Consider the following 24,276-nt stretch of genomic DNA (forward strand, 5'->3'; position numbering starts at 1 on the left):
TGGTAGGCGACTGGCTCCCGGGTCAGGGGGTGAAATCGCACGGTGGGTGCCGGGGAGCCAGGGAAGGCGGAGCAAGTGGCGCCGCCCACGCGGGGCGAGCCACGCCTTCCTTCCGAGCGCGCATGCGCCCCGCGGCCGCAGTCGTCGGGTCCTTCCGGGCCGCCGTAGCTCGGGGGCCACGTGGACGTGGACGTCGCCGGCGGGTCGCCGCACCGGGGATACAGGGTGAATCTCTTTCTGCCCGCCTCACCGAGCGCCAGCGTCACCCTAGCTTTTTACGAAACGAAAGGTGCGGGAAAACCCTCAAGTGTGCACCGCGGCCCTTCCGGTCAGTGACGTACGTATAATAATAGCACAGCATTGCCCAGCCCGGGCCCTCGTCACGGTGGTGGGTAGAGCGAGTCCACGTTGCAGCCGTTGTGTCTGCCCATGTCCTTGAAGGCTTTCCTCCTTTTTGCTGACCGTCAACATTACCACAGAAGATGCGCCTTTCTAGTGACCACTGCTGCCAGCCTCTGGCTGTTTAGTACTTACTATCCCTGCGGCCTAACCCCCGCCCCCCCCCCCCGCTTCCATCCCCATAATTCACCCGTATATTTGCAAAATACTTTAGTAAACAAATTCTCTGATAATATAATTCGAGGATGCCATCGGTTCCCTACGGAGATCTCTACTGAGTTCAATTATACTCGAAATGGCCCTCCGGCAAAGACTTTCTGGGCGGGTAGGACCGGGATAACCTCCTTGGCAGAGTGCAATGGAACGTGGGTCATCCACGGCAAGTGGTGGCATGCCAGCCCCGCAGATTATCCCTGGTAGTAAATTGAGATGAGAGTAGGCAGAAGGTAAAGCTTTGAGATGTCAAGTGGCTGAGGAATTTCGTTTCTATGGCAACAAAAGTGAATTTAGAAATTTTGGAATCTCCTGACTTCTTTTTAGGGCCTCACCAGAGCACATATAGGGAAAAAGAGAATTGCAAAACTGTGGACAGGTGATTAAGAACACACACAAAAAGATTGTCTAGGAGGACTTTTATGGAATCTCCCATCTCTAGTGACTTCAAGGCAGATCTGGCTGAGAACCGAGGTTATGAGGTTTGCATTTTTGTAGAGCCAAGTAAGGACACTGGTAGAGAAAGAGTGGGCCCTGGGACATTGGTAGGAATATTTGAACAGATGTAATAAGGTAAGAAACTTAAAAGCCTCAATTTCCGCTGAAGCTCCCTTGGCCCTTCTCCGGTTCCACCCCACCTGTAGGAGCCAGTCCTCTTCTCATGAAATCTTTAGATGGGTGCTCATGGGTTATCATCTCATCTCCATATGCTGGTCCCTGCTTATTACATAGCCCTGGGTGTCTCCACTTGCACCTCTGTAAGTGCGAAATAATCCCCTGACAAATAAGCCCTCCTCAAATGACCCTAATGTGAATGTTCCCTCTTCTCTTGGAATGCCAACAGACATGTCAGGCGGTATGTCCGGAATCCTGATTCTCCCCCACCTGCTCGTAAGCTTGTCATCCCCGTGGTGGTACCTTCTGTGTACCCCATTTTCCAAGCCGATAGACTTGGAGCCTCTTCTTGATACCCTTGTTGCTCCCTTACTCATCTGTTTGACTCTTTAAAGTAAATCAGAATCTGATCTTAATATCACTTCCTCTGTGACTTCCATGGTCGACATGACCAACACTCCTCAGCTCTTCAACCTCTTAATTGGTCTCTCTGCGCTACTCTTGTCTTCTGCCCTGTAGTGTCCACACGGGAGCCAGAGTGACTTTAAAATAATTCTGAAATCGTGTTGCTCTTTGGTGGCTTCCTTCGACACTTAGGATGAAATCCAGAGTTTTTTTAGTAACGGCTACCAGGCACCACATGACCTGGTGTCACTTATTTCTCTAATCTCACCTCCGGATCTCCCCTGCCTTCATTCTCCTGCAGCCTCAGCGACCACCTTCCATAGCAAGCCATGGACTCTCCCCCTGGGAGGCCTTGAACTTACATCTCCTCTTCGTACCCTCTTTCCCCCAAGACAGCAGAGGCTCATTCTCACTTCATTCAGCTCTCTGCTTAAACAGCACCTTTGCAGAGAACCCCAAGTGACACTCCCCTGCCTCCCCACCCCTCCTCCTCACCCTCTCCCCTGCTTAAGGCTTGTTTTTTGTTTGTTTGTTTATTTCAGGGCATATGTCATTATATTATGTATATGTTAATTTATATGTTTACTGCCTGCTTCCTACCATAAGAGTATCAACTCTGTGAGTGTTATTGGATGCAGACAGTGGAACAATCCAAGGTGCCCCCAGGGTGTGGCATCCAAGGAGAATGCCCAGGGGAACTGATGCTCTGTTTGGGGTCCCACTGGCATCAGGATCGATGAGCCACTCACCCACAGATAGGTCTGAGTCAGCACACATGTCCCCATGCCTTCGGGTTCTCATTGTCTTCCCATTCAATGTGAAGATAGAAAGCAGACTGCCAGGAAAAGATCTTAGTATTGGCTCTTTTCTGTGGGAAAACCATTTAAAGTTCTTTTGAGTTACCCCGGTATCTTGTCCACTGGCTTGGCCAGCTTGCTCTGGGAACATTCTCGTCTTGGCCTTGGGTTCCAGAGGACGATGGCCCGCTCCAACTTGTTAAGGCCCCAAGCACCACCTGCCTTGTCAGAGCTTACTAAGCAGAGCTGAGAGACCTCGGTACTGTGTCTTTCTCAAGGGTTTCTGCTGACTTGTGTTTGACACCGGGGCCCTCATCACGTGCTGACAGGCAGCACTCTCGAACTAAGCTTTCGGCCACAGGGCCTGGGCCCATTCGTGGGTGAGCCTGAACGTCTTGGACAGAACACCCTGTGCTCCCTGGGAAATAGCGGTATGGATTAGCGCCTGGCTTTCCAAAGAGAGCCGTGTACATACAGGGTGTGCCCTGGAGATAATGGCCTCTAAGGTTGACATTCTCGTGTCTGAGTATGGTGCTTCTTTAACTGCCGATCAGGTCCTGAACCTTTATTTGGAATGGGGATGTTGGGAATCTGGCTGCCGGAGGGATGGAACTGGGGTAGGATTTTCTCTCGTGAAGTGTGTTCCAGCTCCAGGAATAAGTCTGTGCACAGGCGCCTAATACCCCTGTGAATGAGGCAGCACAAAGCCTGGTGTTCACGGGAGAGAAAGCCATGGCTAAAATTGTCACAAATGCCGTTCCCGGTTCCCCAGTTCCCCTTCGTGATGGTGGTGTGATTGTGGGATTGTTTTCCTCTCCCTTTCAGTGAATAAAGCACAGCTGCGTATGCTCAGAATGAACAAAGTGAGCTCATTAAAAGGACTGAGGCTTCTTGGAGGCATGAGTCTCCCTGCTCCTCTGACTAGAAATAATGTCTGGGAGGAAGGGCAGCGTGGATCTCAGAGCACAGCAAACTGCTCACCTGCCTCCCCTTGGGAGGCTCTGTCCTGAAGTATGGCTAGATCAGCATGGGCCTTGGATGGGCTGAGGGCCACCGGCTGAGGGCAGGACAATGGCTGAAGACCAGGGATGAAATGAACTCCTGGTCTTCTGGCCTGTGGGGACTGCTCAGTGCAGGAGAGAGACCCTCTCAAACTACCTTAAACACAGGGATTTGTTGTGGGGTAGCCAGGGATTGCAGGGGAAATGGTGTTCGAAGTGAGCAGTGGTGCTGGGATGCTGATAGATGGCTCTCTCTCTCTCTCTCTCTCTCTCTCTCTCTCTCTCTCTCTCTCACACACACACACACACACACACACACACACACACACACGATTTAAGGTCTGTTTCTCTGTTACTCCCTCTCTCCCTCTCCCTTTTTCTTATACACACAATCTCTCTCACAAGCAGTTGATGTCTCTGTCTCTCATTCTCCCTCTCTCACCCTTTCTCATTCAGTCTCCCTTGCAGCTTCTCCGCTGTTACTCTCCTCCCAGGTCCCTCTCCTTCCCTCTTCTTTCCCTCCTTCCTCTGCAGCTTTGGCTTTCCCATCTGGGTTTTTCTCAGCACATCTATGCCACTCATTCCCACCTAGCAGCAGCTCCTAGGATCTTGGTTTCTGCTCCTCCCAGCAGCAGTTTGGGCATGGCTTTGGGTTGCCACAGTGCTGTCTTAGCCCTGTTAACACCCAACTTTAAGTGCCGCACCCACCCCCACCCCTCCACCCCCAACCACAGGTAGCAATCTCAATTCTGGAGGAATTGTCCTATCCCTTCATGACACAGACAGCTGTGCTAGGGAACAGTGGCCAGATGGTTGAACCTTGTCCAGGCTGTGGGCGGGACAGGTAACCTCAGAAAGGGGTGTGGCCAGGGCCCTATCAGTCCGAGTCCCTAGCGGCCAGGTGTGCTGCTCCAGATGGATTCCTGATCCCAGAGAGGGCCTTAGCCAAAGGGCATCTGGGAGTCAGCTGGCCTGCCGCTTTGAAGCTGTGTCCCTTCAACCAAGACACTGAATGTGTTTGAGGCTTGGTTTCTGCCTCTGTAAACTAGTATCCATCTCATGGGGCTGCTGGGGGATTAAAGAGGCAATGTTGTAAAAGTACATTTTGTAAACTGTCAATCAATTGTAGCATTAAGAATAAAAAAGGTATTTTAGGATCTCAAAGAGCTCTAGGTTCAAGGGCCAGCTGGTCGGTTGTGGCGAGAGAAGTTAATGAAGTGGCGGGCTAGCTGGAGCTCTCCTTGGCCGAGTGCCCCTTGCTCTTTGGAGACCACTAGTCTCACTGTCATCACACACAGCAATCTCCTCCGGCAGAGGGAGCCCGAATGTGGGCACCGCCTACTGGATTCATACCCTGGCTCTTGCCCCAACTGCCATGGAACCTGTTGACTTCCACCGAGTTAACTCTTAACTTGTGGTGATGCCATGTGTGTCAGAATAGAACTGTGCTTCGATGAGTTCTCACTCGCTTGCTTTTAGAGAGGTAGATTGTCAGACCTTTCTTCTGAGGTACCTCAGGTAGACTTTCCCTTAGCAGCCAAGTGGGAACCAGCCCCGTGTGGTTAACTGCATGCATTCCCCAGGGCAACTAGGGCTCATACTCAGTCTCTTTAATCTTCATTTTCCGTATCTGTACAGTAGAGACAATGACAGTGTCTTTCTCAGGGGAGTAACAGAGATACCTGGTACCCCATCCTGACATTTAGTCACCTGTCAGTGAGTTGGTCACTATTGCCATAATCTTAGAGATGCGAAAATAAACACGGAATCAGAAGTGACTCTGGTTGGTGAGGAGGCAGTGACAGAGGAGTGAAAGCCATTGTGTCCTGGGGTTTGGGGGCCTCTGCTTTTAGTGACTACCCCAGTTGGGTGGTCCTGGCCCCATCCCTTGCCCACCAGAAGAGCTGTAGATTGCAGAGAGAAGCTAACCACTGGACAAGCATTAGGTGAGTGTCCACAGCAGGGCTTTGTCATTTTATTGTCTGTAAACTCTTATTTGGTAAACAAGAAGACAAGAAACCAAAGGAGAAGAGGAACACACGGAATAAAGAAGGCAGGACCAGGGCTGGCGCCCTCCACAAACAGGAACTCTGAGAAGACAGCTACATCATTAGCAAGGGGGTGGATGGACCTGGGGAGTTTGAGGTGGGGGTGGCACGGGGGAAGGGCAGTGGGGAGGGAGGAAGGAGTTCATTCTGTTGGACAGAGAAGCCTACATCATACAGCAAATGAGCTCATGCATCACAGCCAAGGTTAGGGAACCCCACCTGTGCCCCAGCCACCTCCCATGCGTGGTGATCCAGGCTGCAGGCGAAGCTGCTTGCCTGGTCGGGATTGGGTTAAAGAAGCTCAAGGAGGTCTCTTAGTGGCCCATCCTCCGCCTGCCCTTTCCTGCTCTGCTGGATGGTGTGTGCGGGGCTGCTGCGGGGAGCTGGGGGCGCTCATGATCTCTGGGTGTGGGTACAGTGTCAGGGCAGCAGGGGGAGGACTAGGAGGGGGCGGATTAGCAGCCCCTTTCCCGGGCTTTACACTGGGGGCTCGCTGCAGAGCACAATCTCCAGGTCCTTGCGGTAGAGCTTCCCTGCTTCTGCCAAGGACATGACACTCTTCCTGTAGTTGGTGAGCTGTTGGATGTTCATTTCCTAGAAAACAGAGGAAGGGAATGAGCAGGCCCAGGATGGCCCCAGCAATACATTCAGAAACCTCCCTGAACCTCTCTCCTTCCACCCCAGTTGGACGGAGTTTAGAATGATACAAGGCATGGGCCTTGGGGGCAAACAGACCTAGGTTGAAACACTGTCTCGGTCACTTAGGTCTGCATCGCCTTCGGCAAAGTCATCCACCTTTCTGAGACTCAGCTGCCTCACCTGATGCAAGTGTGATGAGGATGATGGACGATACCTGTCACATAGCAAGCACTCCACAAATGGTAGTTATTGTGATGCTAGTCATTCCTCACTTGACTTTGACTTCTTAGAGCCAGTGTGAGTCTCTGCAGGTGATGGAGAGAATGCCAGAGAAGCTCCCCGTCCATCCTTCCCAAAGGCTCATCTATTTGTACTTGGGAGTTCGACATCTTAGCTCCTCTGGCAACAGCCCACCAGCTGACTTCTTGCTCAGTGGCTTCCAGCGGCCTTCAGAGGGTGGGTTCACTAAGGCAGGGGCCCAGGAGCAGTATGCTCTTGTCTCAGTGTAAGCTGGAAGCTAGTGCTCAAGAGAAGACTTAACGCGATGGTTTTTGTCAAACTCTTATCCTGTACAATAGTTGCTTTGGACGCCACAGCCAATAGGTCCGAAGTATGCACAGCAGAGTCACCATGAGCACTTGGGAAATCACTTAAATCACTGTTGTCTCCTTTTTCCTCTCTCCCTCCTGGTTTCCCTCCCTTCCTTTTATGTTGAAAACATTGGTAGAACATGCACTCAGTATCTGAAGTGTTCGTTCTTAAAGACAATTCCCCTTCTAGGCTGGCGAGAAGACCAGGGGACCCACCGAACGATTTGTCCATCTCACGGCCGTAAACATCCTTCGTCCTCTGGCTCCCTGTCCCCAGTCACCTTTTTCTGTGCTCAAAGGCAACTTTTTTCTTTAATTTGACACATCTCCTTCTGCTTTCTTCTCACTTACTACTTCCTAGCTAACATTTTGCATTTATGAAAACTGTTAGAAATGTATCATCTGGTATTTCATATTAACGGCATATCTGGCACAAACACCGAGGTACAAGGTGAGAGTAAGGTTGGCTGTGACTTAAAGTGCCCACTCAGCTAGGTCACGGGACTCACTGACATGGTAATGGTGTCATGAGAGTGATTTGGCAGCCGTGTAATGCTGTAGTCATCTTCCATTCGGTGATCGGCCAATGATGTCGGCTACTTTTGCTTATTGCCGCTTTTTGAAAGACGGCTTGGTCCTGGGAACCCCTCATGTTGATAAGTGAGGAGTGAGTGTCCTGGTTTCTGGTTTTGTGCCCCCAACCAACCAAAAAACATTTTATAAACAGCTTTTTTGGGGGGAGAGTGGGGGCACATGTTTCCTAAAATTGTGCATTTCGTAACACTGGAGTGGGCCTGAGCTCGCTGCTATTTGGCCCACCATTCGTCTGTTTGCCCTGTACAACTTCAGAGTCCAGAGAGGGCCTACATGTACCGACCTCGAGCTTGAGAAAAGTCCCCACAGTGCAGTCAGCACGGAGAGGAGCTGCTTGCTTTGTCTGTCTAGAACTTCTGTTTGAACGCAGGGAAGCCTTCAGGGAGTGGCAGTTGCCTTAAGAGCACTAAGAAATATTAATGTTCGATCCCATCAGGCTTGCCCTCCAGGAGCCTCAGCATTAATCTGCTGCAGAAACCACAGCCCAGCCCATTCAGACATCATTAAAATGGAACACGCATCGGCCATGTGGTTCACCATAAATGGCCTTTCCATTCCCAACACAGGTATTGTTATTAACAGACGCGCAGCAGTCTCTTTCTCCTGATTCAACTTCTCGGTTCCCAGGAGTCAGATCTGGAGCTTGGTTACAGGCAGAGGGCTCCCAGGTAAACAGATTTGATTAATAGCCTGTTCTCTAACCTTCATAGTTGCTTCTAAATCCCAATTCCTGAACTTTATTTTCACATCTGAAGCTACATGAGTTGGCTGTTGACCTTTGTTTTAAGTGAGAAAGAGCCTAGCTAGTTGAATTTGGGGTTACTCCAGAGATTCAGTGCTGTGCCTTCAGGCTTTATCAAGTGGAAGCAGGACCATGTGAAGAATGATTACGCCTCTCTAATACAATTACAGCGAATGATATTCTCCATCATGTTGCTTAACGCCCCTTGGAGACATAAGGTTGTATAAATAACTTTCTCCTAGAATTTGTTCAGGAAATTTTTGCTAAGTTCAAACACTATGGTCTATACTCCCATCTTTTTTTATGTACTAACTTCTTTCTAAGAAGTTATTTGCTTGCTTATAGCTTATTTTCTGCCTCTTTCACAGAGCAGTTTGAAGTAACATACATAAAGAAATTTAGGATAAAAGAAATGAAGGATGATAGATAAACCCAACTACTGGCCATGGAGTCGACTGACATAGCTACCCTACAGGACAGGGTAGAACTGCCCCTGTGGGTTCCTGAGACTGTCACAGTTTAAGGGAGCAGAAAGCCTCATCTGCCTCCAAAGAAGCAGCATGTGGTTTCAAACCATTGACCTTGTGCTTAACAACCCAGCTTGTAACCCATTACTCCATCAGGGCTCCTATGAAGGATGATGTCCAGGAGAAAAGAGGTCAGAAAGGACTTGGAAAGGGAAACAGATGACCTAGAGACTGCAATGAATTTATTTATGAAATTCAGTATTAAATTTCGCTCTTGTCTGTCAGGTAAGGCAGTTGGGCAATGCAAGGAATTATAGAGCTCTGGTTGTCTAATTAAAGAAAGCAGACAAAACCATTTGCTGAGACGTTTTCCAGGAGGGAAGGAAATTGGCTGCAAAGACTTGCCGATTGGTTTCTGTCCCCACCTCCCTTCACAGCCCTCTCACTGGGGCCCCTGGAGGATCTGCAGAGGATGGCAGCGCAACACAAGGGGCGAAGGGGGGCCTTTCAGACTCTGCCTTTTCCTCCAGGGGGATAAACATTTTGATGTCTCATTGTAACCCATCTCTAAGCCCACAGTCTGCAGTTAGCCAATTTAGACTAGCGTTCCCCCCTACCCCAATCTCTCCTTGGACACCCAAAAAACCAAACTGGCCGCCAACGATGCCAATTTATAGCAATCCTATAGGGTAGAGTAAAATGGCAGGTTTCCACAACCGTAACTGGAGTAAAAAGCCTCCTCTTTCTCCCAAGGAGCCCCTGGTGGTTTTGAACAGCTGACCTTGTAGTTAGCAGCCCAACACATAGCCTACTATGCCAGCAGAACACCTCTCCTTGAATAAGAAGCCTTTTTAATATTTTTGCTGGCAGTTTGGCTGATGATTCCATGAGATGTGCCTTGTCAAAATTGCCATTGTCTGATGGTTGGTCAGAGGGGCAGACACTGCAGCTCTGAGCATTCGTCTCCCACAGCCCCGCCCCCCACCACGGCCAAGTCACTGACCTTCTTGTTTTTCTCATAGAGATCCTTCAAAAGGGCATCCAGCTCATTCTCATCAATGTAGCCACTTCCATCCTGGTGATGAGGAGCAGAGAATGGGCTTACAGCTCTGAAATTCAGCCCCAGTGTTCCCGACCTTACATCTTGGTCCGACCCATCCATCCCAGGGAGGTATAAATATACAACATTCCCATTGCTCAGTACAAAAGGGGAATTTCTATGGTGTCAGGATGAACACGGGCTCTTTAACCTTCACCCCAACTCTGGTTATAAAGCACCGAGGTACATGAGCAGGGGCAGGTTAGGAAGGGGTGGAAGTAGAAGTAAGGAGGCAAGTTTACTCTCAGAAACAACTGGCTCTAGTGCAGAATTATGATTGGCGCCAGGGAAGTGATGCTAAGCATCTCTATCCTTCTGCTCCAACACTGTAATCACATTCTTCTGGCTCCAAGCACACTCATCTTCCTCTGCTACCAACTATTCTTTGCTGTGGTTTTCAGGAATCCAAACCTTGGTTCCACAGGTCATGGATCACGAGTGACAAGATGTTATATAGCATTAGATGCTGCAGGGGAAGGGCAGGAGGAGACCAGGTGGCCTCCTCATACTGTTGAAGTTGACCCAGTCTGGCTGAGGGTTCCCCTGTCTGGAATGCTCCAGCACCCCTCTCTCACCTTGTCATAAAATGTGAAGATCGCATTGAACTCCTCTGAGGTCAGCTTCATGTCCTGTCACAACCAAGGTTGCCAAGAAAGAAAGCAAGGCACTGAATGTTGTTTTGTGATCAGGGTGGCTCTGGGGGTATGTGTGGAAGGGCACAGCTCCGCGGGATGCGGGGACTGGTGGCAGGAGAGGAGAGCAAAGTGGGTCTCTTACCTGAAATTTAAGCAGGAAGTTTTCCTGAACGGGCAAGAGTCTGCAAAGGAAAGGAGAGCCGAGATGAGAAGGCAAAGTGCAAGCAAGAGCAGTGTAGCCCTTGCGGGGGGTTCGGGGGTGGTGGTGGTGGTGCCGTCTACAGAGCGCTCGGAGTGCTCCCTTTGGGGAAAGTTCAAAAATGAGGGGAACAGACACATTGACGAGTTGGAGGTCCCAAGTCGGTCTAATTTTGTCTCGAGTTTCTTGACATCTAAACTGCCACTCCCCCCATGCATTGATCCCCGAGGTGGGGCCAGTAGCACAGGAATTGTATACTAAGTGGCTCTGGGGGGTGGGGGTGGGCAGGTGCTTACCGGGACATCTCCGAGAGGCCCAATTTGCCATCTCCATTCAAGTCAAACATCCTTAGCTGTTGGGAACAAGAAGAGGTGTCAGGGTTCTGTGCTTTGGCCTTACATGTGAGACTTGACCTACCACCCCCTTCATCGAGAGAAGAGGAAGAGGGACAGTTCTCATGATCATCTGAGGCCAGGGGCCACTATGGTCCAGGTCAACCACTGGGAAGACATGGCGATTTCCCATGTCGGGGAGGGGCAGCAGGCGCAGCAGGCCAGTACCCAAAGGCCGACCCTCGTCACAGTCATCTTTGGGTGCAGGTTCCCCAGCCTTACCCCGACTCGGGGGTCAGCTTAGTGGGAGTCTCAGAGAGCTTAAACTAACAGTCTCCTTGCTAGCAGCCACTGTGAGTCCCCTGCACCCCGGGAGAGGAGGGGCCCATCTATCCACTCACGATGGTCTGGGTGTACTCCTGGAGCTTGGGTTCATCATAAGGCCGGTTTGCCTTCTTCAGCAGGTCTGACAGGAACCCCTGGAATATACACGGCCTCTTTCAGAGCTCCTGGCCTTCGTTCACTTACTGAGGTGTTGAGGCGCACCCCGAGTATAGCTCACAAGTCCCTAACTTCTTGAAGCCCCAGAGATGGCTCTGGGGACAGATTCGGTGTCTGATTCAGCTCTGGGGACAGGATCGGTGGTAGAGACTGGCTTTGAGGGTCACTGCTTGGTCAGAGGAACGTGAGGGTAGATGTACAAGATTGAAGGCCAACAAGCTACAATCAGCTGGAAGTGCCTCAAGCACACCTGGCCCAGGCACTGATGTGCTCGAGCAGGGGTTCTCAACCTTCCTCATGCAGCGGCCCTTTCATACAGTTCCTCATGTGGTGACCCCCCAACCATACAGTTATTTTCGTTGCTACTTCATAACTGTAATATTACTACTGTTATTACTACTTGTGAAAGGGTTGTTTGACCCCCCCCCCCAAAGGGGTCACAACCCACAAGTTGAGAACCGCTGTGCTAGAGTGTGGCTAAGATGAATGCGATGACCCGTCAGCTCCAGGTTACTGATTTCACGTGGCTGCTCTGAAGAAGTCCAGCCATTCAGAGGTAGGCGTGGGCATTCCTGAGCACACCACAAACCCGCTTCTCACCCAACGCCTCCTCGTCCTCCAGCTTCCTTAAACCTGCTGACACTCTGGCTGGAGCACCATTCTCCATGCCCTCCACACCTCCCAAGGCCTTACCTTGAGCTCATTGGCTTCAATGTAGCCACTTCTGTCTGTGTCGTACTTCCGCCAAGCCTGGAATGGGAACACCAAACTTTTTCTCTTTTGGTAAAGACATATCAGTATTTTCTACCCCTTGCTGCCATTTCCCTTCAGTGTTCCAGGGCAGGTCTTGAGATTCAAGAATGAGAAGGAGATGGGGGATGTGCACAGGTGGATCCAGGCCCTTCACGGCACAGGCGAGGAAAGGAAGTCATGAGCCTTTTCCATGGAGAAGGAAGGGAACTGCTGGGGCTAGAATTAAGGCCTCCCTGCTTTCGCTTGCTCCAGGGGTGGCTGTCTTTCGGATCCTTTTGTAACCAGGGGTTACAAACGAGGGATGAAGAGTTTTAAGGCGCTGAGGAGACAGCTTCCACTAGGGCTAGTCCTAGGAGCTGGTGGGTCTGGTTTTTGCTGTGGCTAAGGGAGGCATCCTTTCTGTGCTCTGGAAACTTACTGTATTCCGGGTGGGCACTGAGAGGGAAGGTGAGGACCTCCTGAAGGGGAAGGAATGGGCTTTCCTGATGTTTCACTGTCCTCCCCGCTTCCTCCTGTTGTGTATGACAGCCACACCTGGGGGGATGGCAGAATTGGTATGCCAGTGGGATTCTGCGGTTAGATTCTTAGACCCTGACTGAGTCACCCTCCGAGCTTTCTCAAAAATAAAAAACACAAAGGTGGGATCCCTTTCTGGGTTCTGCCCACTTGGGGCCAGGGCCCTGACTGGAGCCTCGATTATTTAATGCATGTGTTTGATCCTGGTGAAGGACCAGGACACACTCTGCTGACCACAGCAGGTGCAGGATCCAAGAGAAGCCGCTTCAACAGCTGGTGTGGTTCTGACCGCCTCCTTTCACTCTGTGTGTAAGAGCAGACATCACCCAGGAAAAATGAGAGAAAGTAGTTGTAGTTGCCTAAAAATGTCCACAAATGCTCCAGCACCCATTTCTTCAAAAGGCAGAATTCCCCCAGCAGGGTGACAGCGTGGTAAAGTCGTCAGGAACACAGCGTCTTGCTCTCTCTTGGAACACTCAGTCTGCAGAAGGCCACCTGCCATGTTGTGAGGATGCTCAAGCGGCCTGTGTGATGGTCTCCTGCCAGAGCCCAGCAAGGAACCAACAGCCACGTCAGGGGGTCATCGTGGAAGTTGCTGTCGAGCCCCAGTCAACGCTTCAGAGGCATGCAGTGCAGCTGACATCTTCACTCTGAGCTCCTGAGAGACCCAGGAGCCAGATACACCAGCTAAGCTGTGCCTGAATTCCTGATGCACAGAAACTGGGCATGGTTTGTAATTGCTAAACGTGGTGTGTGTTTTCTTAACGTAGTAAGTAAGTAAGTAAGTAAGTAAGTAAGTAAGTAAGTAAGCACAATGACCCTAAGAACACATGGGTCAACACAACTTGTTTAAAGCTTAGCTGTTTCCCTAACCCATTTGGTTGAGAGAAGGCAGTGCCACTGGGCTGTCAGTTTCCACGGCAAAAGGGAGCTCTGTTCCCTAAACGTCGGACTTATTTTGATGTCTAATCATATTTCGTACATTCCCTCCAATAATTGTCCCCTGGGCTTTTTTACCCAAACTGCACACCGGCAGCAGCACCAGTCCCAGGCCTGTATTTTTTCCCTTCTCCCTCCACCGCTCCACATCGCGTCCTTGTTTGATTGCTAGGCTGTGGGAAGGTCTCTCTTCCGTACCAGCAACCGAGACTGTGGTAGTGGCAGAGCTCAGGAAACTTGGCACTGACTTTCAGTTAGCCAAGAGAAAGTGCTGGCACAAGGGGAGGCAAATGCCCAACCTAGATGGAATTTGATTAGGAGGGTGTCTTCCCTGGTGAGAACCTGCCCTGGTTTCCATCACGCCACTCTTCCCCTCGCCCACAGCGCACATTCCCAAGGATTGGGAGAGCGATGTGCAGGTTTCCAGATGATGTCACCCACCACCTGCATGAATCTAGAACATGAGAATTTAGTTCATCGTAGTCGAGACTTGGCTCAGAAAGCAGCAGACTCCCTCCAAGGCGAACCCAAGTGGACCCCAGTCCACATCCAGAGCACAGTATCTGGCTACCCATCTGTGTGAGGTCACCCTGAGGCAGGCCTCCCCACTTCCCTTCTCCCTCCACATCCCGCCCCTCTGCATGTGCTGGCTGGAGGGCCCTACGTTAGACTTCTCTGCCCTCTAGTGTTCGTGCTCAGCCACCACTGGGCCATCCTCCTCTTCCTGTTCAAGGAAGAATTCAAGAGACTGGGCTTTCGGAAATCCCCAAGAAGTCCTGAGGCTTCACTAAAATTAGAAATGAAAATGCCGGGCTGAGCAGTGGCAAGGGAAAAATCTGAGAGCACCAGGCTACCGAGGGGCTGTTTCATGTTTGCACGGAGACAAATGGGACACCTGGACTGTGGGGGGATGGCTCTTGGAGCCAGGACACCTGAGGGGAAGGTGTTGGCTCTAACTATGCTGGGACTCAAAGATAAAGGCAGGTCCCAGTAAGGAATCTAGGCTGCCACACACAGGAACTACTAAGGGTTTAGGAAGGGGGGAGGGTGGGGGAGGACATGGAAGGAGAGACAAGAAGGGGAGGAGGGAGAGAGGACAAAGTTTAATCCGTTGGGTTTGGATGAGGAGGAGAAAGGGGGGAGAGGGAAGAGGGGAAAGAGAAATGGGGAGGAAAGTGGGGGTGGGGAGCACAGAGAGGGAGGGTGTTGTTTGCTTCTCTCTAAGCAAATCCCATCACCCCCATTTTCTAGCCCATCGTGGAACAGATATCAATCTGGTCAGGCTTATAGTCAGAAAAACAGACACAGCACTGCTCTGGCAAGTTTTAAGTATCTGTAGGAGCCCCTCCCTTCCCCCCCTGCCCCCCAGCCAGAGACAGCCCAAGAACAGATTCAGAATACCAATTTGCCAGTTTAGGGCATCTTGCCATCTTAGAAAAGCTGGAGAGAATCCTTTAAAGCACCATAAAATTAAATCCTTATCTGATGCTTAGCTGCCATTTAAAAGCAGACCCTTCTGGCCAGAGAAATGGTATTTCTACCAACTTTTCTCTCCACAAGGGACAACTCACCTCTGGACCTAGCTATCCAGTTCCTGTTGCTGTGAGTCACAGAGGGGATTATGGTGGCCACAATGAATTGGATAAGACAGAATGGCAGTACCAGTCACGTGGAAAGCCAGTCATAATTTACCATAGTGGGCAGTGTGTGTGATGGGGATGGGTTGAGTTTTATTCTGAGGGACACAGATTTACAGGGAAGAATCCCAGAAAAATAGCAAGAAATCACTGGTCATTGGCTTGACATCAAGGTTAATGCATTTGTTCGAATCATAGGAAATGCATTTAGAAGTTTAAAAACCATGGTAGAATAGAGGTGATTCCATATGGCTCATCTAATACGCTCTGGTTGAAGTAGGATATTGGATGCTACATTTCCCAAGAGGATCTAAAGAGTATTTATTCTATCCCAAAGATGGTAGTGCTCATTGTAAAGGGGCCAAAGCAGCCCAGGCCAGTCGAACATCAAGGCAGGAAGGGGTTGGAAACTGGAGTTCTCACTGGCCAGTCCCAGCATGGGGATGTCCTATTATTCCCTCTTTCCGCTATGGCAGTGTGGTCAAGGAGAAGGTACTGTCTTCAGGGCTCCAGCCACATTCCCTTCAAGCGCATTCCTCAGAAGTCTAGCCCTGAGGGACACTAGTGTGATTGAGGGATCCCTGGGGGTAGTGTAAAAGCTTACCATGCTGGGCTGTGAACCAAAAGACTGGAGAGTGTTATCTACCCAGATGTACCTTGGGGGAGAGGTTTGGTGGTCTACTTCTGAAAAGTAGCCATTGACAACCCTACGGAGCATACATTTCCTTACTAGTCTAACACATGGGATTGCCATGAGTTGGGGTCCACTGGATCAGCAACTGGTCACACTTGAATGAGAAGACAGTATGGGAGCCACCGGAACCAAACCAAATGAAACAGGCTTCTTTACTGCAGGATTTTGGAGAGACTAATATACACCTGCCTATGATAAATCACCCCAAAGGAGATCGTGTAAGCACAGCATTTCCCATGGACCCTCCGCCATCTTCCTTCTCGCCGCCCTCCCACATTTGAAGGTGTGCGCTGGCGCCTGAACCAGACTGAGCTGGAGCAGCAGAGTTCTCGGGTTCGAGACTATGCCCAGGCACTAGGGTGAGGCTGGCTGTGTAGGTGGGAAGAAGGCCTCACCTCCATGAACTCAGCGCTGGAGCCCACGTGCTGCCTGAAGCATAGAAGAAAGTTCTCCTCGGTTGGCAGGATCTGCGCGAGCTATGGGGGTAGAGAGACCAGCATTACCTACCAGGGCACAGGGCACAGCTTCCTATAGAGTGGTCCTGGAGAGGCAGCATGGGAGTCACATGTCATATACACATATACATACATATAACACAAATATGAATGTGTGTGCGTCTACAAAAAGTATCGGAAGGGGGAACTGATTACAAGGAGCCACATGTGACCTCTTCCCTGGGAGAGGGACAGCAGAGAAGGGGGGAAGGGAGACCCCGAATAGGGCAAGATATGACAAAATAACGAGGTATAAATTACCAAGGGCATATGAGGGAGGGGGGAAAAAAAAGAGGACCTGATGCAAGGGGCTTAAGTGGAGAGCAAATGCCTTGAGAATGATTGGGACAGGGAATGTATGGGTGTGCTTTATACAATTGATGTATGTATATGTATGGATTGTGGTAAGAGTTGTATGAGTCCCTAATAAAATGTAAAAGAAGAAAAGAGAAAAAAAATGATTAGGGCAAAGACTGGACAGATGTGCTTTATACAATTGATGTATGTATATGTATGAACTGTGAAAAGAATTGTATCAGCCCCAATAAATTGTTAAAAATAAAATAAAATAAAAAGTATCGGAAAAGTAAAGTGTTTTTAATGAACTTTTTGAAGCTCATATATATAGTTATTTAATTTTGCCTTTGGGTGCTTGTCCACCATGGTAGTCACCCTCCTCCTGCCTTTCACTCGGCTCCTCATACTGTTGAAGTACCTGTTGGGTCTTGCAGATGTTTGAGCTCCCCACTCAAGTCCTAAATCACCTTTATTTCTGCTTTCCTGTTACAGTTGATTTCCATCTTGTGGCAGCACAGAAAAAGTCCTGCTTGTTTTCTTTAGTTAGCTTCAGTGATGGTGGACAGGAGAGAGGGCTTTTTGTTTATTTTTCTAACGCTCTTCTCCCTCATCACTTCTTGCTAACTAATCTTTTTCTTTTGTCTTGCCAGGTTTACCTACTCTAGAGATTTCATACTTGTATAAATGTGATCATACTTGTATAAATGTGTTCTTTTTTTCACTTACAAGTCATATAATTCATGTAGTTGGCATGTATCAGAACTTAATTTCTCTTGTAGCTGAATAACACTCCATCGCATGGATATACCACACTTTAAAAAACCCATTCCTTTGTTGATAGGCACCTGGGTGATTTCTACCTTTGGCTACCATGAATAGTGCTGCAATGACTATTGGCTTGTTTGTGTCAGTTTGAATCACTGCTTCCAGTTCTCGGGTATATACCCAGTGTAAAGCCCCTCATTTTGCCACCTGGGGGGTTTCCTGGAGCATGGAAGAGGCAGAGGGATGAGCAGCCCTCCCATAGCTCAGTCAGGACAGCAGGACTCACCTCTGCCATCTCAATTTTCCCATCGGAATTCTTGTCGTACTTTTGCATGAACTCCTTCATCTTCTCCCCAAAGTTGTCACTCTTTGACACCTGTAGAAAGACCAAGGGGTGGATTTCACACCAGGCTCGCATGTGAACCAAGGGTCTCTCACCCTGAGTGTGACAGCGGTGGGGGTCATTTTGTGTTCTGAATTTGTGGACAGGGAACCAGGCTGACTCAGTACCCTGGGTGTGACAGCGGTGGGGGTCATTTTGTGTTCTGAATTCGTGGACAGGGAACCAGGCTGACTCAGTACCCTGGGTGTGACAGCGGTGGGGGTCATTTTGTGTTCTGAATTCGTGGACAGGGAACCAGGCTGACTCAGTACCCTGGGTGTGACAGCGGTGGGGGTCATTTTGTGTTCTGAATTCGTGGACAGGGAACCAGGCTGACTCAGTACTCCGAGTGGCTGCCATCTTTATTCCCTATTCCAGGCTGCATACAACCGAGGCCGTCTCTTTTTTAAGGCTTATTTAATTTTCAAAGGGAAACGGGACACATAGGCATGCTGCCTACCATGTCACTGAACATGCACCTCTGCCAGTGAGATGGATTAAATCCCAATCCTAACCGATTTAGTTCCTGTCACTTAGCTGTGAGAATTAGGCTCCCCGAGCATGCCGCTGTAACAAGATGAATTTCTCAGCTTCCTCCTTAAAGACTGGCCGTCTAATTTGCAATATTTTTCACACTGATTTTATGCCAGAGAGAATATGCGGTTCCTCTGTAGGTGCTCAAATTGGTTCCACTTCATAGCGAGTACATGTGCGGGAGAGGGACACACCGCCCCGTCCGGTGCCATCTTCACACATGTGATGTGTGAGCCCACTCTGGCAGCCTCTGTGTTGGCCATCCTGTCAAAGGGCTTCCTCTTTTCCCCACGGCCTCGTCTCTCCAGATGGCATGTCCAAAGCACACGAGAAGATGTCTTGACCCCCACACTCACTTCGAAGGAGCATCCAAGGCAGATTTGTTGTGTACTTCTCGGAGTTGATGGTACTTTAAACATTCTTCACCTGCACCACGGTGCCAATGCTCAGTTATTTGGCCTTCTTTCTTTCTGGTGGAACTTCCACATAAAGGTAAGACGACAGAAGACACCATGGCTCGGCTCAGGCACACTTTCATCCTCAAAGTGATGCCCCTGCTCCTTCGCGCCTTACAGAGCTCTGTGCGGCAGTTTGGCCCAATGCCATGCATCACTTGATCTCTTTGTGTGTGTGTGTGTGTGTGTGTGTACATTGTTGAATTTATTTAAAAAACACAGATATGCATATTTATGTAACAACATCTGCCATGTCAGCTTTTTTTACACGTGCACTCCAGTGACATGAATTACAGCCTTACATGTTGTACAGCTATCATCGCTTTCCAGAAGTTCAGTGCCTAGAAGGATGATAATGATTCTTCTTTAAAGAAATATTTTCATATGTTTTCAGTAAGGGTCACCCATCAGTCCAGGCTCCCATTCAATAATTTCTCGGCAAGTTGTTCAGTGACATTGGTCACATTCTTCACAATGGGTGACTGTTTCATTTCTCGTTTGATTTCTAGACCGCTGCCTCCGTGAGCGTGGCTTGTGTACCTAAGAAAATCGACGACTTCGTTCTTTTCTCTGTTTACTGTGATAGTGCCTATTGTTCCAGTTCTGAGGATTTTGGTTTCCTTTACACTGGACTGTAATCCATGTTGAAGACTGCAGTCCTTGTTCTTCATCAGCGAGTGCTTCCAGTCCGCCTCACTTGCGGCAAGCAAGGCTGTATCATCGGCTTATTGAGGGCTGCTGATAAGCCTTCCTCCAGTCCTGATGCTGAGTTCTCCCTCATACAGGCCAGCTTCTTGGATCATTTTCTCAGAATACAGATTGGATAAGGATGGTGAAAGAATACAACCCTTAAAAATACCTTTCCTGATTTTAACCCACACAATATCACCTTGTTCTCTTTAAATGATTTGCTCTTGATGCAGGCTCCACATGAACTCAACGCAATGTCCTGGAATTCCATTCTTTTCATTGCCATCCACAGTTCATTATAATCTATGTAGTTCAATGCCTTTGCATAGCAATAAGCCACAAATGAACATCTTGCTGGTATTCTCTGCTTTCAGCCAAGATCTGGCTGACGTCAGAAATAGCGTCCCTTGTGACACACCCTCTTCTGAATCCCGCTTGGATTATTGACAGCTCTGTCGAAATGCGGCTGCAACCATGTTAAATGATCTTCGCAAGGCTACTTGCATGTGACATTAATGATACTGCTCAGTAATCTCCACATTCGGCCAGGCTGCCTTTCTTTAGAACAGGCACATATGGGTCTCTTCCAGTTGGATGGCGGGATAAGTGTCTTCCAAATTTTTTGGTGTAGACCAGTGAGTGCACTCGATTCACTGGCTCGTTGAACATCAGTTGCTATTCCGTCAATCCCTGGAACCTTGCTTTTCACTCACGTCTTCAGTGCAGCTTGCATTTGTTCCGTCCGCACTGTTGGTTCTTGATCACATGCTACCTCTTGAAATCGTTCAATATGGGCCAATCCTTTTTGCTACGGTGATTGTGTATTGCTTCAATTTTCTTTGGATGCTTCCTGCATTATTCAATATTTTGCCGAAAGATCCCTCGATATTACAACTAGAGGCTTGAATTTTTATTTTAAGTTCTTTCATCTTGAGATATGCTGAGTATATCTTCCTTTTGGGCTTTCTAATTCCAGGTCTTTGCACATTTCATTATAGTACTTTGTCTTCTCAAACTGCTCTTTGATGTTTTCTGTGCAGCTCTTTTATTTCATCAGTTCTTTCATTTGCTCTCGCTACTTTGCACTCAAGAGCAAGTTCAATGTCTTTTCTCGCATCCGCTCTTATCTTCTTTGCTGTCTTTTAAATGACCTTTTGCTCCTTTAATGTATATTGTCCTTATTGTCATAGCATAGCTCACCAGATCTTTTGTCATTATTGTTCAATGCCTCAAATCTGTTCTTGAGATGTTCGTGAAACTCAAGGTCATATTTTGACTCTTATAGACTTGTTTTAATTTTCTTCAACTTCAACCTGAACTTACATATAAAGATGGATAGTTCAAATAGTCCATCCAATTATTAGATTACTGGAAAGACAATGAACTTTAAAAGTTTCTTTAGCCCAGCGGTTCTCAACCTGTGGGTCGTGACCCCATTGGGCGTCAAACGACCCTTTCACAGGGGTTGCCTGATTCATCACAGTAGCAAAATGACAGTGATGAAGTAGCAACGAAAATAATGTTATGGTTGGGGGGGGGGGGTCACCATAACATGAGGAGCCGTATGAAAGGGTCACAACATTAGGAAGGTTGAGAACTACTGCCTTAGCCCATTGTTGTTGATCTTTAATTTAAGTCTCTATTGGTGTTCTAGAACCTTCCCCTGGTTTGGGATGCTGCTGGCGAATTTTTGCTTTCATGACTCCTTCCCGATCCTGGAACATAGATGCAAACACCTCTGACAACAGATGTCTTCACTTCTCTTCTTTGAGGGCTTCTGGATACTGGTAAGTTGTGTGCTTGCTAGGATTAGACCATAGAGCATTCTACTAATTCTTAGTCTTTCGCACATCGCTCCTATGCTTTATACCATTGGAAATGGTCTCGATTTTGTTAGCATTTAATTGTTTACCCATCCGTAAAGATTTGTAGCTACCGACTGGTCACAATGTTGCTGGTATAGTCCCCGGCGTTTATCACAAATGCGGTCATCCTATTTGAATTTTCGCAACAGCCCCATGAGGTTATGGCTCCATCACATGGTCCCATACACCAGTGGACGCTAAAATGAAGCCTAACACTATTCCCCAAGGTCACCCAATGTGCAGAGCCAGGATTTGAAGTGATAACTCCCCACAGCAAGTCCAAGAGCCTGTCTCCAGAATCAGCTGCTCTGAGTTGGGGATGGTCTGATGCCATCTGAGGAAGTCCGATGTCCAAGAGAAAAGCTTCCGAGCTGAAGCAGTTCACACATACAGTCCTCGCTGCTGATCCCACAATCCGTTTTGAAGCCTGTGTTTTCTGGATCTGGGATCCAGACTTCATTCTCCTGGGAATGAGGGAGCATGAGGGAGCTGGTGATAAACAAGCATCTGCGTCACCTTAAACCTTCTTAAGCTGACAGTTCTGACCTCCTCTTGCTGGAGGGGCTCACAGGGGCATCTGTGACTCATATCTCAAACTGCTCCCTGAGGAGTTGCTAAGAAATAGAGAATTGGCCAACACAACAGGGCAGGGAGGCCCCAAAGGACCCCAGAGGGGTGGGGGTACCAGATTCCATCAATATCAAGGACACCAGCTCCCATGCAGAGTCAGACTCAGCAGCTGTGTGCCTGAGGGAGTGGGTCAGAGCCCAATGCTCTAGCCAGACGTGGGAGTCATAGAGACCAGCTTCAGCCACGTTAAGTGTCTCAGTATTTCACATGCCTCCCACAAATGGCATTAGCAATTAGTGTATTGTCAGCTGAGCACAGGGGTAAACACCTTCTCTGTCATCAGGGGCTGGGACATGAGTCGGCGCCACATACAGTAGAGAGGGACAAGAGCGGTGTGCCCTCTCCATGGATGAGGCCAGCCAGGGCCATTCTGATTCAGACACTGGTTTAGAACAACCCGCATGTTTCTTTCAGGCTCTTGTTGCTCAGTGGTCTTGGTGGTCCTCAACTGGGAATCCTTTTGCCACCCCACTCAGGGGACACGTGGCAGTCTCTGGAGACACGTTTGGGTGTCACGTCTTGGGAGTGTGCCCTTGCCATCTAGTGATGAGAGGCGAGGGATGCTGCCAAAAGCCCTGCAGTGTTTATGACAGCCCCACTCCAGGAGTTCTCCAGCACCGGCATTGATGAGGCCAACAACTCTGATCTGCAATCATGACCCTAGAAACTAGCGGGCCACCCAGTCTGAGTCATGGCACTTTGAGTATCTTAGAAAGGCTGCTTTCCCTAGGGACGCCCAGCATTCATGCGTGGACTCACTGACGTGAAGTTGTGTCCCAGGCACACAAGCATATTGAGGCAGGGTCCTTAATTTTAGAGAGCATTCCAAATTTTTAATGCATGTCAATAAAGAAAAGCTTCAGGTGCCAACTCCAGTGTTGGCAGACCCACTGATGGGATGCCTATCTGGGGACAGATAATGTCCAAAAGCACAGGTCAGGGTGACAGAAAAGCTTAAACAGAGGGAAGAGCGCTGGGCTTACCATGCCGGAGCCTTTTCTTGCTTTCTCCAGCTCTTGGAAAAAGTTCTCTAGTTCTTTGCCTTCAATGTAACCATTTCCTGCAGAGATCACAAAGGGTGGGGGGAGGGGGGAAGCCGTGAGCCTCAGAGCTACAGGTAAGCTTGAAATGGGGTGGGCAGGGGGTGGAAGCTGGGGCTCTGGGAGGCTTTAGGGCTTTTGCCTCCTGGGGAGCATGTGCAGTGCTAGGACTGCAGTCCCTGCGCAAGACGCATGACAGTGTGTGTTTGGAGAGTACATACAACATGCAGAGGTATGGGGGGGGTGGGACACTAGCATTGGGGGACACTGGCAAGAGCTGGGAGCCTCGAGCTCTGTCTAGCACCATCCAGGCACATAGTAGGTCTGACAGGAGACCAGCAGTGATAGAAGTTGGCCAGCAGGTGGCAGGTCCCCATCTCCAGGGTGGATGCTGTCATCAGTAGAACTTGGGTTCTTGGGATGGGAAGGGAAGAGGGAAGAGAAAAATAGGTCTCTTTCCTACTGGGGAGTAGGGGTGGGGTGGGCTCCAGACTCGGTCACGGCAGCAAGGGAAGGGGAACCAGCCCCCAGCCAGCGTCAGGTCCTGATTTTGCTGCACTTGCCGGCTGTGTGACTCAAATGAACGAACAAACAAAAACCCATTGTTGTGGAGTTGATTCCGACTCACAGCAGCCCTGCGGGACAGAGGAAAATGCCCCACGGGTTGCCACGGCGTCAGTCTTTCTGGAAGCCGACTGCCACATCTTTCTCCCAGGGCAACTTCTAACTGTCTGCCATCGATGTTGTTACCGTTTGAGTGAAACCACCAGAGCCCACCACGGGATGAATCGGGCCAGGAGTGCAAAGATCACATTACCAGAACCGGGTCCGCAGGTCCAAGCCTGATTTGCCATCGATCCAACTGCGACAAACTCTTCATCTCAATCACCCCTGCTTGCTGCCACAGCAGCTTTCAAACTATGGGGAAACTCGGAGGGAGCCTTTTCTTGCTCGAAAGGCAGGCTCAATAACAGCTGCTGGCACCCGTGCCACTCCCTTACAAATTCGACTTAAAGGCTGACTTGGAAACGGATGCCGTTCATTCATAAGCCGGGAACTGCGTGCACATCAATAGTGAGGGCTTGTGTAGCTTCTCAGGCCTCCGGATTGGAGCCAACTGAGCCCTGGGCCTGAGGTCACTCACTGGGCTGGGCTGGTGAAGAGGCATTTGTCGGGGAGCAGTGCTTCCCAGGCTCAGCTGTACTTTGGAGTCTGGTTGGGGCAGGATGGATGTTCCGCTCCCTAAGCATTGTGACTTAAAACTCTCCAGGTGACTTCATTGGGCAGCAACGCTTGGAAACGAATGGCT

General features: G+C 49.4%; 1 protein-coding gene across 1 annotated transcript in view; it reads right to left on the minus strand.

Annotated features, from left to right (window-relative positions):
* Positions 1-5,461: 5,461 nt before the first annotated feature.
* The window catches only part of CALB2 (calbindin 2), a 31,201-nt gene continuing 12,386 nt past the window's right edge, over positions 5,462-24,276 (minus strand). The window contains exons 2-11 of the mRNA XM_075536856.1: positions 22,911-22,987; positions 17,658-17,747; positions 16,211-16,291; positions 11,970-12,026; positions 11,177-11,254; positions 10,740-10,795; positions 10,387-10,426; positions 10,185-10,238; positions 9,514-9,585; positions 5,462-6,072 (exon numbers count right to left, since the gene is read on the minus strand). Of these exons, the coding sequence (XP_075392971.1) occupies positions 5,956-6,072; positions 9,514-9,585; positions 10,185-10,238; positions 10,387-10,426; positions 10,740-10,795; positions 11,177-11,254; positions 11,970-12,026; positions 16,211-16,291; positions 17,658-17,747; positions 22,911-22,987 (722 nt within the window). The 3' untranslated portion in view covers positions 5,462-5,955. The remainder of the gene's footprint in view (positions 6,073-9,513; positions 9,586-10,184; positions 10,239-10,386; positions 10,427-10,739; positions 10,796-11,176; positions 11,255-11,969; positions 12,027-16,210; positions 16,292-17,657; positions 17,748-22,910; positions 22,988-24,276) is intronic.

Source organism: Tenrec ecaudatus, chromosome 18, assembly GCF_050624435.1.
Source record: "Tenrec ecaudatus isolate mTenEca1 chromosome 18, mTenEca1.hap1, whole genome shotgun sequence".
In the NCBI taxonomy this organism is placed as follows: Eukaryota; Metazoa; Chordata; class Mammalia; order Afrosoricida; family Tenrecidae; genus Tenrec; species Tenrec ecaudatus.